This window comes from Streptopelia decaocto (genome assembly GCF_964273445.1).
Source record: "Streptopelia decaocto genome assembly, chromosome: 1".
Taxonomy (NCBI): Eukaryota; Metazoa; Chordata; class Aves; order Columbiformes; family Columbidae; genus Streptopelia; species Streptopelia decaocto.
Genome location: NC_138663.1, coordinates 141,452,407 through 141,464,421, shown reverse-complemented (window position 1 = coordinate 141,464,421; position 12,015 = coordinate 141,452,407). Strand labels below are relative to the sequence as shown.

Below are 12,015 nucleotides of genomic sequence, written 5' to 3'. Positions count from 1 at the left end.
TCTTGAATAAATCATATATCACTTTCAGTATCTAATGAGACTGTTCATAAGTTAATCTAAATTGTGTTTTGAGACTCTGTAAGCTGTGTTTCTTAGAATTTATTGGCTGGAATTTTCTAGGTATAATACACACAAGTAACAAAGCAGCTATAGTGAGAAATGTTTTCTGGTTAGAACTCTAGACTGCATTTAGTTTCCAGCCTGGCAGGTAGCAAACCCTTCCACCTTGGTATTTGCAGTCCAATGCATTTGCAAGCTCTTAGTTCCTTTGAGAAGACAAAACGTTGGCATCTCTGGCAGAATACAAGAGGTGTGTGCTTTGCTGTGCATGACAAAAAAAGTGTTTGTAAATGTAACGCTTAAGTAGAATTAGTGACCCCTGATTCTCTTGGTACTGACAGCAATTTAACTGCATTATTTGCAGTAAGATGAGATGGCTCTGCTCTGCTGATTTCTTGTGATCGATTGGAAATATCTCAGTTCAGTAAAAGCAGAGCAGTGTGTTATGTAGCAGAATAACTATGCAACTTATAACCATTTTGCTGTGTGTGGTTTTTCAAATTTTTTGTGTGCGCTGTAGAATGCCCAAGCAAATTTTTCAAAGATAGAAGACTTAAAGGAAATTATAGCGTTGATTTAACAGGTTTTGCTGTTATGTTTTGTTTTGTTTCTATATTTAGCTCTCCTGAGGACGACAGGTAAAGACAACTTTTAAATATATATTGCCATAAAACACATGGAAAAATATGTTTAGCTGGAGGACACTGTTTTGGGGATTTGTAGTTTTGGCTCCAGACTGAGATTGTTATCCAGCATAAATAGTATGTGAGGGACTTCTACCAGAAACTGTAACTGCTCTGTTTTGATTACGGATAAACCTGATTTTCTTATTTAAGTCCTAATCATAAAATGCTACTTGTTGAAAGTCTTCCTAAACATAAGTCTGGCCTAACTTGTGTATAGGAGTCTCTTGTGTGAAGAAAGCAAAACTTCTTAATGATAGCTCAAGGTCTTAATACTTTGCAGCAAAGTCTTGGAGAGATATATGATGATTATTATTATAGAAATTAAAGTAGGTAAGAAAAGCAGAGTTTTCCAGGAAAAGCGGCTTGCTTAGCTATTTCAAGGCCAGAGGTGCTGCACATTTTAGCAGTAGTTTTACTAATGTTCCTTAGCAGAAGATGGTGTCAGTCTGGACTTGATTTTGTTAGACATATGCAGGTTAAGCATCCAAAATTTTCTTCCTTTGGTATCGTTTTAAGAATTTCACAAGACAGAAAATGAACTGCAGCCTTTAACTTACTAGATGTATTATTTTTTGTGTGTGTATTTCTCAGCAAATGTGTAAGCAGCTTCCATAGTTTAACAGAGAACTTTAATTTTAGAAGAAAGGTTAGAAAACACACATCTCTTCACAAACAGTAGTGACTCAGAGCCATCCTCTACTCTGCACTTCTGCAGGCCGAGATGCATGAAACTATTTGCAAAGGTTGTGTTCCAAGTACCAGATGTTTTAGCTGCTTCCAGACAGATGAAGGTGTCATTGTTATTAGTTAGGAATTATTAACTGCAACTGACAGAACAGCTGTATTAAGTCTAAATGTTACTTTTGAGGAGCATGCTGTATTCCACCTCTGTGGTGCCTTTTTCACCACTGCTGTCCTTTTTTATTTCCTCTGCTGATTGTTGGCGCCCATGGTGAGCCTGTGCTGGGCTCATTTCAATGGCAGAGTGAGCAGCAAAACTCCAGCAGGCTGCTGGGCGTAGTCAGGGTGTTTGCTGCTTCTGTCTGTCTTATATCTGGTGCTGGGCTTTTAGAGACTTCTCTGAACAGAGCCATTACTTCAGCAACCCAGTCCAGCTCTGTGGAATGAGGAAAACCTGTCTTTGGAGCACATTTTTCTAACACTTCATAGATTACTTCATTTTCTTGCTGTGCTCCATGTACAGCCAAAATATTTTATATTTTCTAAAGGTCCCTTGTGTTTATGCCCAATGTATGGTAAATCTGATTGCTACCTATGCTGTCATGTGGGAAATGTGGGACATATTCAGGAAAAGCAAATTTAGAAAATGGAGGTTAATATGAAAAAGCAAAGCTGTACACAGATACAAAGCCTTTTTAAAGAACAAATTATCAAATAAGTCTAGAAAAGTGTTCCCAATTATAAACTGTGTTAATTACTATTTTATTACTACTAAAGACATTATTTCAAGCATATTGACACTGCACAGTGAGAGTGATCAGGGCTCCCTCTTGCTCCTGTGAATTGCTGCCTATATACAGCCTGGTTTTCATGGCTGTGTTGGTACCTCAGAGCCATTCCCATCATTTGCATTATCTTAAGGTCATCACTCACACCACTGGATGTTGGTGGGCCCATGAATAATGCTGTCAGAAAGCCAAAGTTTTGGTCTGCTTGTGATCTGTCTACCATTCACTAGTAGAAACACAGGGCTGGGACCAGACCAGATGGTGGGTTCTGGTAGCCTTTTCCTTGACAGCTCTGAAGGGGTGGAAAACACAGGCAGGCAGGCAGACACAAGTGTGAAAAGAATTATTTTTTTGTATCTCGAATTGTTTAAAACAATGTATTTTTATTTTTAAAAAAGGGTATGGACACAGGTTCTTGGGGGAAAAATATCATAGTGTTTGCTACATGATGGAAAACTTTGGATCTTTCATCTGTGTTCTCTTTCTCTTTATACAACTGAAGTGGGGTGGAAGTTCACTATGCTGTTACATTTGATGGAAAAGCTATCAGCAATGCCACCTGGGACCTGATTAACCTTCATTCCAACAAGGTGGAGGACAACTCCTTCATGGGCATAGAGGATAATCCAACTGTTGTGTACACCATCAGTGATTTCCGAGATTATATTGCTGAAATCCTCCAGAAAAATGCCTTGCTTGAAAACATTTCCTTGTCATTAGACCCTAACTCTCTCCAGCTTACTAATGGTGGGTATTAATTTTGACACACTGATGGGCCACATACATCTGAAATCTCATAAAATAAATCTCAGAGATGAGTGAATTATTCAGCTGTCCTCTGACTAATTAAAAAGAAAAAACAAAACCAACTGTGTCGTAGCTTGTTTTTTTTTCTGATCTTAACCAGATCAAGTCTGGAGCAGTAGTATCCCAGTCTCAGTGCATTAGAGTAGCCTATTTTTGACACCAAGCTTTGTGATATGCAATTTCAGTAATACTTCAACAATTAACAGGAATAGAAGGGAAAATGTGTTTCACATGATGCATCTTGCACCAAGATGACCATCAGCTTAGCAGCTCTGTGTTGGCCTTGAGCAGCACAAAGGAATTACCTGGTTTATTGCTGGATATTCAACGTTCCAGGCAGAGGTAGTGGAGGAGTGCTGTTCTCATCTTCTCTCTGTACTTCCTGTCAGTGATCCGGGGGTGTTTCCAGAAGCAAAATCTCTCTGGCAAACTTTTTGAAAAGATTTTACTCACAAATCTGAGATGAGGGAGGGTTTTTCAGTCAGTCTTCCAAAATAGCTTCCTCACACTGCTACTGCAGCCTTTATATCCCAAGTATTTATATTTCCACAGTGAAAGAAATACTACACCCGACAGAAGATGACCCATCCTGGATTACTGAGCATCCCGTTGTGCTGGAACGCACAGAGTTCGATGTGAGTATGGTTCTGAGCAGTGGCCTTTGAACACATTAGAACCGCTTAACTCAGCAAGTCTGAATTACTGCCAGCACACAGAGCTTCTCTATCCTGTTGATCATGCAGAATCAGTAGTAATGAAAGCACACCATATACTGGAGAAAACCCTCTGATGAAATCTCTCATCTGATAATGTGATAGCTGTTGCACAACAATTTTCTGTGATCATCTTCTATTACATAGCAGTACCATGTTCCTGGCTGTCCACCCAGGTCTTGCTTCTTAGGCTTCCTTTGTCTGATTCTTTCATAATGTTTAAGCTGTAAATTGCTCTAAAGACATGATTGTCCCCACAATACTACCTTTCTTTGGAAAGCAAGAAACAGATGTAAGCAGTAAAGCTGGCAGCTAGAAGAGATAAAATGGTCAGTTTCATATGCTCCTTCTATTATTTTACTGCTTTCACTGAAAGTTCTCAGTTCAGTTTTAAAGTGATGTCCGTCCCCTTAATGCCAGCAAAGGAAACAAAGAAAAATGAAAGCCAGTGGTTACTTTTTTTTTTTTTTCCTTTTGAAATCACAATTATCTCATGTGATTACCTCTCCAACAATCAAGGACGTAGACTAAAGTTCCCCATTGGGCAGGAAACTTAGTATTGCTGTAGCGTTAGTATCCCCATGTCTGTACAATGCAATGGGGCTTTAAGCAGAGATATCAAGTGAGGTGCCAGCAAGGCCGAGATTGAGTTAATTACTTCTGCAAAGAGCTAGAATTTCTGAATAGTGGAGCATTGTCTGGGCTTAAGGATTTATCCAGTAGGTTTCTGCTCTGCACTCTGTTGTGTAATGCAGGCATGCCTCCCAAGAAGAAATGAGCTCAGTTCATGCCATAAAATCCAAATCTACCTATGCTTGATGCTAGGCTTTCACTAAGTTCATTATGAGATAATATTGTGAACACAGACACATTTAATTTCAAGCCAACTTCTGTAATTTTTATGGAAGCAGAATTCTCAGTGACTTCACAGAACCCAAATATTCTTGTTAGAACAGTCACTGGTGTAATATCCTTAGTTTCAGGCTAGTTTTCCCTGCATTTTAAAAACTAATAATTGAGGTCTAAAATGTAAATTCATATGGATTTGCCGTAAATGTCTTAAAAATGGTGTGGATAAACATGAACTTAACTTTCAGGAAACGGCTTTCTCTTTACTAGAGCTATCTAACTAGATTGAAATGTTGCAGAAGTTTATTTTAGTAAGACAAAGAATTCTGCCCTCTTTACATGCTATCTGTGGATACTCTGGCAGATGTGCAGGCAAGAAGACTTTAGAGTAGAAGTAGCTTTGCACTAGTTTTAAACCCATTTTAGGGACTAGTATGTGCAAGAAAAATTTCTGGAAGTTACATTTTCTCATCATGGACTATGAATAATAATGTCATCTACGTCTTCAGTCAAAAACTCCAGTTATGTAAAAGATATTGAGTATATCCAAAAAACAGCTGTGTACAACCTGTAATACACAGATAATTTGGGAAGTAATTTCAGATAAATTTCAGAAAAATCATAAACATGCTTAAAAAGTAAACAAGGCTGAAATGATTAGTCAGTTGCTTCCATAGATGCCAAACCTTTATGGTTCAAGTAGGTACTGTTAAGTTGAACTGTTTCCTATGAAAAAGATTTTTGCTATTATTTTTCCTAGCTGATTTGAGAATAAGTTGGATTTGTATTACCATACATAGTCATGGCATAATGTGGGACTATCATGACTTCACCATCTAATTGCTAGCAGATCATACCAACTAATCATTAATTCTTTCCTTCGAGTTTTACAGATCTCTTAAAAAGTGAAGAAAAAAAATCAAGTCTAGTTTTTGAAATCTGTATTTTCTTGTTATTTCTTCTGAGCTGTAACAGGTAAAATGCTCTAGCGTGCTGAATACAATGCCTTTCTGGCAGCAGAAAATGGAAAATCAGGGAGGGGGTTCTGTGTTTGCAGTCATCTGTCATATTTGTAAGCCTTTCAAAAGACGTTAGCAAAAACCAGAACTTGCCAATATGATATTAAACTTGTTAATATAATATATTGCACTGTAACAAGAATCTTTGAATAATGTTAGTTGTCATAGGAACATCTATCCACATTCAAATAAATGATGAAGTGCAATCCCTGGCAACTGAATGTTCACATTAAAAAAAAAAGTATTGAGAAGCTATTGCTGGTAGTCATTATTCATTCTTTATGGAATTTATGTGTGTCATTTGTTTCTAGTCTTGCACAGTAACTTTTTTTACAGCTTTATTTATAGTGGTCAATTTTGCCAAAAAAGATAATTGCTGGAGCACATGTCTTTGTTACCATATAATTAAAAAATGTGAGGAGACTCTGGTGGCATAACAACTGGCTATAAAAATGTGATCAATACAGGTAGACAAATAATTAAGTAAGAATACCTTAAATGGCTCGTTACCAAAGCATTCAAATGCAGTTTGAATGAAGTTGAAAATTTAATTCCCTCACATTTTAACCAGAAGTAAAATTTCAAATTGTCAAGTATTTGGACTCTCCTTGTTACTCATGCTGGTCAAGTAAAAGAAAAAGATTAGACAGGAATGGTGAGTTACAGAAATAGTTACAATGGTTTTGAACTGTAATACATATCACAGAAACCTGTGTCCACTGCCCACTTAACTTTACTAGTCACCATCAGGAGCTGGTTAGTTCTTAGCTGCTGCTTCTTGAAAGTGTTTGGCAGTTTTTCATACCCCAAGGTTATTTTTTGTCCTCCTGAGACTATTGCACAGCACTGATATCCACGCGAAGCACTGATTCCTGGGTTTTAGGCTTTTAGCTTCCTTTTGTAGCCTTGATCAGATAACTTAATCTCTTCATTATCTTTTCCTAATATAATTATCTCATGGGACATCGTGGTAGTAGATTGATTTTCAAAGATGAAATGTGCTAAGTATTCTAGCTGTAAACCAAATAATGATTGGGGTATGGAGCAGTAAGTAAACCATGTGCAAAAGGAGATTGAAAAACAAATTATTTTTTCACATTTCAAACAATTTGCAAATTCATTGTGCATAGTCTTTGTTGTTCATCAGTATGGCCGATAGAGTTGTTTTTCTGCACAGGCATCTCAGTTTTGACACTAAAGTTATTTCAGGTTCTATACGTTCTTCTTTACATTATGGTCTTTGTTTCCCTCCTGGTTTCTCATACTCACATGCTAAAAGATAGCAACACAGGACCACAGGGCATGCATACATTCTAGTTCAGTTTCTAAACTGTTTTATGTATCATAGTAACTATGATATTATAATTACTGTATTGATTCTGTAGCTGATCAATGATAGCTGCTAAGACCTCTTCGTGCTTTAGGAAGGCAGGCACTACATTTATCTTTGGCTTAATTAGAAATGGACAGATCCATTTTTTTTTTTAGTCTTTACTGAAAGGAGATGGGGTGGTTATGGATGGTAAATCTCTAATTGAAGCTGAACTCCAAACAATCTGAATGGCTTCTTTCCCTTTTTAGTGGACATGACCAGACATGAAATGTATGTCACAGTGATGTGCATTTTACGTATACATTGCATATGATTAGCAAAAGGTATATATTTGTCAGTCCTCACAGTTTGGCCCCTCCTGCTTCTGTGCATTACTTTCTCACAAAGGCAGGAGGCAGCAATACCAGATTTTGCTGTTGGCTGCTGCTGATACCCTCTATGTGCTCAGCCCAAGGTAACAGCCAATGCTTCCCTTGTAGTAGTCAAAATATTAATAGTGAGTTTATGTTCCAGGACAGCACCTTTTTAGCTGAACGGCCTTCAGCAGATGAATCAACTGTCAGCAATACCTTGCCCTTTGATTTCATCAAACCAGATTCCACTTCAGAGAGTGAACAGTCCAATGACAATGAAATCTGGCCAAGACCAGAAAATCTGGACTCTCAGGCCAGTTTGGCACCTGAAGCTCCACTCTCCTCAGAAGCTGACGTCACTTCTTTGCCTGATGGGCTGAATTTAGAGGATGGGAATCGGACTCCTCATTTGGTCACTGCACCAGTGTTAGAGCATGATTCTGTGGACACTCTGGAATGGCTTCCAGCCTCCAATTCTTTAGATGGTGAGTTAATGACATTAACTGAAGCTTAAATTTGGATGCTTCCTCATTGTCACCAAAGGTATAGTTCACCAAAATGACTTTTCAGAATGGTCTAAAAGTTTGTATATGTTTCTCTGATAGTTTTTACCTTTCCTGTGTATGTGTATCCATGAACAATATGCTAATGTAAAATGGTTGTAACAGCCAATTATGCCTGTTTATCCCTTTGGGAAATGGTACACACATGAAACTTGTTTAATTGTACAGAAGTATTTTCGTACAGGGCATGTTTGGGTGATAACTGATCTCTGAAGCAGAGTGACTACCCTAAGGATGTGTCACACAGTTACTGCTTTACTGCTTACTCTGCAGTCTTGACTTGGCCCATAGAATATCTGAATGAAAAGTGGGTTTCATCAACAGGGGTCCTCTGACTTTGGCATACAAAGGCCAGGATATATCATGGCAAACATGCTGAATACAGATCTACAAGCTATAAAATGAATGGAATTTGACACCTTTTATCATAAACAACAACTAATTGGAAATTTGTTTTCATGTTTAGTGTTTGAAGATACTGGACTATCTGAAGAATTTCTTTTGCCTTCAAGTCCTCCTCACCTTGTGCCTGAAGAACTTCCATCTACAGATGATTATGCAGTTCCTCTGCTTTCTGCACCAACAGTGGCCTCTTCATCAGCCATGGAGACTGATATTAAAGAAACAGTATCTGCTGAGAAGGAAGATGTAACTCAGGGCAGTCCTGCAGACAGTAACAATGCAGACTCTGTGTTGCCTAAGTCTGTGGAAGAAATTCCTTTGCCCTTAGAAGTACACCCTGTGGAAGATGAAACTGATATATATCTTGGAGATAGAGTTATATATGATGAGGGCTCTGGTTCAGCTTTTGACGGTTCAGGAAAAGAAATTGAACCAAATATTTGGCCTTGGGAAGAAGCAACACTGGAACCAGTTTTCTACCCTAGTCCTGATAGCTGGCTTGAAGATGACAATGGGTCTTTGTTAATCAGAACTGAGGATATTCCTGAAGGCATGATCTTAGACTATATCCTTAACTCTGGTAACAAATTAGATGATGTTCCTTCCAAAGATGAGAATGAAGGTTTGGCCAATATAAAAGATGATTTCCTTGATGAGTCTGAAATATTTGTCTTTCCAGAGACTACAACGCAGCAGGTACCTCTGTTACAGACAGAAGAGCCATCATATGTGGAACCATCTACACAGACAGAAACACTGAGCACGTATGATTCTTCTTCTGTTAAACCATCCGTTGTTTCAGAGCCTTCAGTGGACCATTTCTTTGTAGACATGCCAACTGGAGAGGGACCTGTCTCACCACACAATACAGGCCCGCCTGTGGAAGATAGCCTCCTTACATCTACAGGGACTGTCGGTATGGAGCAACCTGAAGAGTCCAGTGTAGGTCAGAACATTGTTTCTGAAGCAGTTGAACACCAAAAGGAAGACAGGACAATGGTAGAAGAAATATTCACAGTAGGGCAGACAGATGTAACTGAAGCTGCTACAATAGGCCACTTGGACACAAGCTCTTCAGAAACTATTCTGACTGCAGATCCTTCCATGGTAAACCCTGATACTTCCACAGAAGAGCAGCAAACCCTAGATTCATCATTGGCAGGCCAAGACACTACTGGATCAGCAGTGAAGAAACCAGCTGATACTTGGCCTACTGACAGAGCACTAGAAAACTCATTAGATCAGACAGTGCAATCAGCAATGCCAACTGCCACTCAAGTTGCAACTGCAGCTCCTCCTGTACTAGATCAGACCACTGTTCTAGATGGCTTTGCCGTACAGGGTGGTATAGACCATGACATGCGTGGTTCCATGAGCTTCAGCACTGCTATGAACCCTCATGTAACAGTGAGTGTAGAAACAAGCACTGAGCTTCTGTCCCATCTCCCTCCTGTGGGATCCACGGTGTCATCATCTGTAGCTACCTCAACAAAGCTGGGAGATGGAACAACAAGAGTCCTGGACATTTCAGTGGACCTGGATCGTGTGAGCACTGTCCACTTTTCTCCTGAGCTGACTGAGGGGGGAAGGAGCATGACTGAAAGTCATGTGGAGCTAACAACTCGTGTCCACTCCACAGAGATGGCCAGCGTGGCTTGGGCCACACATGAAAATCGCAGTAGTACTCCCATCCCATCACGAGCTCTAGTTGTGTTTTTCAGTCTTCGGGTAACCAACATGATGTTTTCAGAGGATCTGTTTAATAAAAACTCCCCTGAGTACAAAGCGCTGGAACAGCGATTCTTGGAACTGGTAAGGATCACTTCTATATTCAGTGTCCACTGCCAGATTGACAAAAATTGTTGGTAAATAGTAGTTTGTTGGCTCTCTTTTGCAGAGAGCAGCTCAAGACTGGTGTTTACAGATATTGTGTTATCTCCATGGGAAAATTCTGTCTGGAAATGGGTGGGGTAGGGTGTGGTGTTTGTCTTTTATTCAGTCAGTAGTCTCTCCAAAGCGTAACTTTTTAACCCTGTGGGCCAGATGCTCAGCTGGTGTCAATAAATGTAGCAGTGCAGATGAACTCACTACAATGACCCCCTTTACTTGCTTCTAGAGTGCTCTGCATTTAGCCTATAAGGAGAAAGTAAATAAATGGAGGCTATGACAAGGTAACTTTTCTGCAGCACATTCAACTCATTGTAGAGTACAAGGTAGTTCCAGGGGCTAAGCTGTTCCTAAACTGATGGCTAGCAGAGCCTCACAGGAGTTATACAACAAAAACTGTCAACTTTTAACTGGGAAATTCCCCTCTCCTGACTGAAATGAATATTTTGTTGTGGAAGATGAAGGGAGTAAAGGAGAGAGGGAAGGGGGACATGCTCAAAGGAAATACTCTGTAGTACAGCAAGTGTGCCAGATGCTTACATCAAGGGAGAGCACCATGTATGTCCCAAGAACTATATTTTTGAATCATAAATTTTTGGAAACTGCCTGAAAATGGGTGTACTCTTAAGAGCTGTCTGAAGTACTCAGGGTCCTGGCAAGCTGCCAGCATGAGCCTCCACCGGGTAAAGTTTTAATGCCCTTGCTGTGGGATTTGGATAAAATAAATTGCTCCTGCTGTCTGAAGCAATAACAGTGCAACTGGCTTGAGTAGAGATTCAAAGATTCAGCTATTTTGTCACATCCCCTGTGTTGCAGCTGGTGCCCTACCTTCAGTCAAATCTGACGGGCTTCCAGAATCTGGAAATCCTGAACTTCAGAAATGGCAGCATCGTGGTGAACAGTCGAATGAAATTTGCCAAACCTGTGCCTCGGAATGTCACCAACGCTGTGTACTTGATCCTGGAAGACTTCTGCAACACCGCATATCACACCATGAACCTGGCTATTGATAAATACTCCCTGGATGTGGAATCAGGTATGGATGGCAGAAAAATGCAGTTTGGAGCAAGGGATTTAGAGCAACTTCTGCTTTAAGAACTTACTAAGGATCCCAGCAGCTCAGAGACTGCCCGCTGCTTTTCATAGGCTGGGCTTTAGAAAGACAGTCTTTTACAAACAAACAAAAAATTTGTTAAGGGACTAGAGACAAAAATCAAAGTGGGACCTGAAGTGGGCAAACTATATGGGTCTCTTATAGGAATATGGGCACAAAACCGGCTTGTGTAATACTCTATATAATACTGCTGTGCTTTCACTGGAGAGGGGGAAGGCTGGTCAGTGAGAACAGTGGTGCATGTGATCTTTCCCACAGGTGGTAATGCAGCTGCCAGGTAGGCATCTGCACAGGTAGCAGCTGCTGCCTTACTCTTGTAGTAATGTCTTGTTTGCATGAAAAGGTTACAGGCCTTCTTAGTTCACTCCTCTGATACAGGGAGAAAGCTTTTTCCCAGTCCAAGTTAGCCAAGTAGAGATATCACAAATGCTTCTGTTCCTTGCAAAGGCAAATCACCTCACGGTAGATGCTGAGTGTTTGAAGACCCCTTGTCCTTTCCTGTATACTGCATTGATTTTCTGTAACAAGAAATACTGAAGATCAGCTGTGTTTTACTCATTTGCAAAATATAGTTCCAGCAGACAAGAGAACATCTGAGGTGCTGTACATTCCACTAAGAAAAATAACACTTTATTCTTGCTTTTTTGATTGGCTTGTTGGGTGGTCTTAGCCACACCACTGACATGCACTGTGAAGACAGAGATGAACAACACTTCCAAGCTCTTGTTTACCTTAGCAGACCCTTTTGTTACACTGGAAA

General features: G+C 39.8%; 1 protein-coding gene across 1 annotated transcript in view; it reads left to right on the top strand.

Annotated features, from left to right (window-relative positions):
• The window catches only part of IMPG2 (interphotoreceptor matrix proteoglycan 2), a gene marked incomplete at its 3' end in the record, with an annotated part of 58,636 nt that overhangs the window by 42,951 nt on the left and 3,670 nt on the right, over nucleotides 1–12,015 (top strand). The window contains exons 10-15 of the mRNA XM_082060439.1: nucleotides 681–698; nucleotides 2,718–2,962; nucleotides 3,575–3,657; nucleotides 7,450–7,774; nucleotides 8,319–10,066; nucleotides 10,958–11,177. Coding sequence (XP_081916565.1) covers nucleotides 681–698; nucleotides 2,718–2,962; nucleotides 3,575–3,657; nucleotides 7,450–7,774; nucleotides 8,319–10,066; nucleotides 10,958–11,177 — 2,639 coding nt within the window. The remainder of the gene's footprint in view (nucleotides 1–680; nucleotides 699–2,717; nucleotides 2,963–3,574; nucleotides 3,658–7,449; nucleotides 7,775–8,318; nucleotides 10,067–10,957; nucleotides 11,178–12,015) is intronic.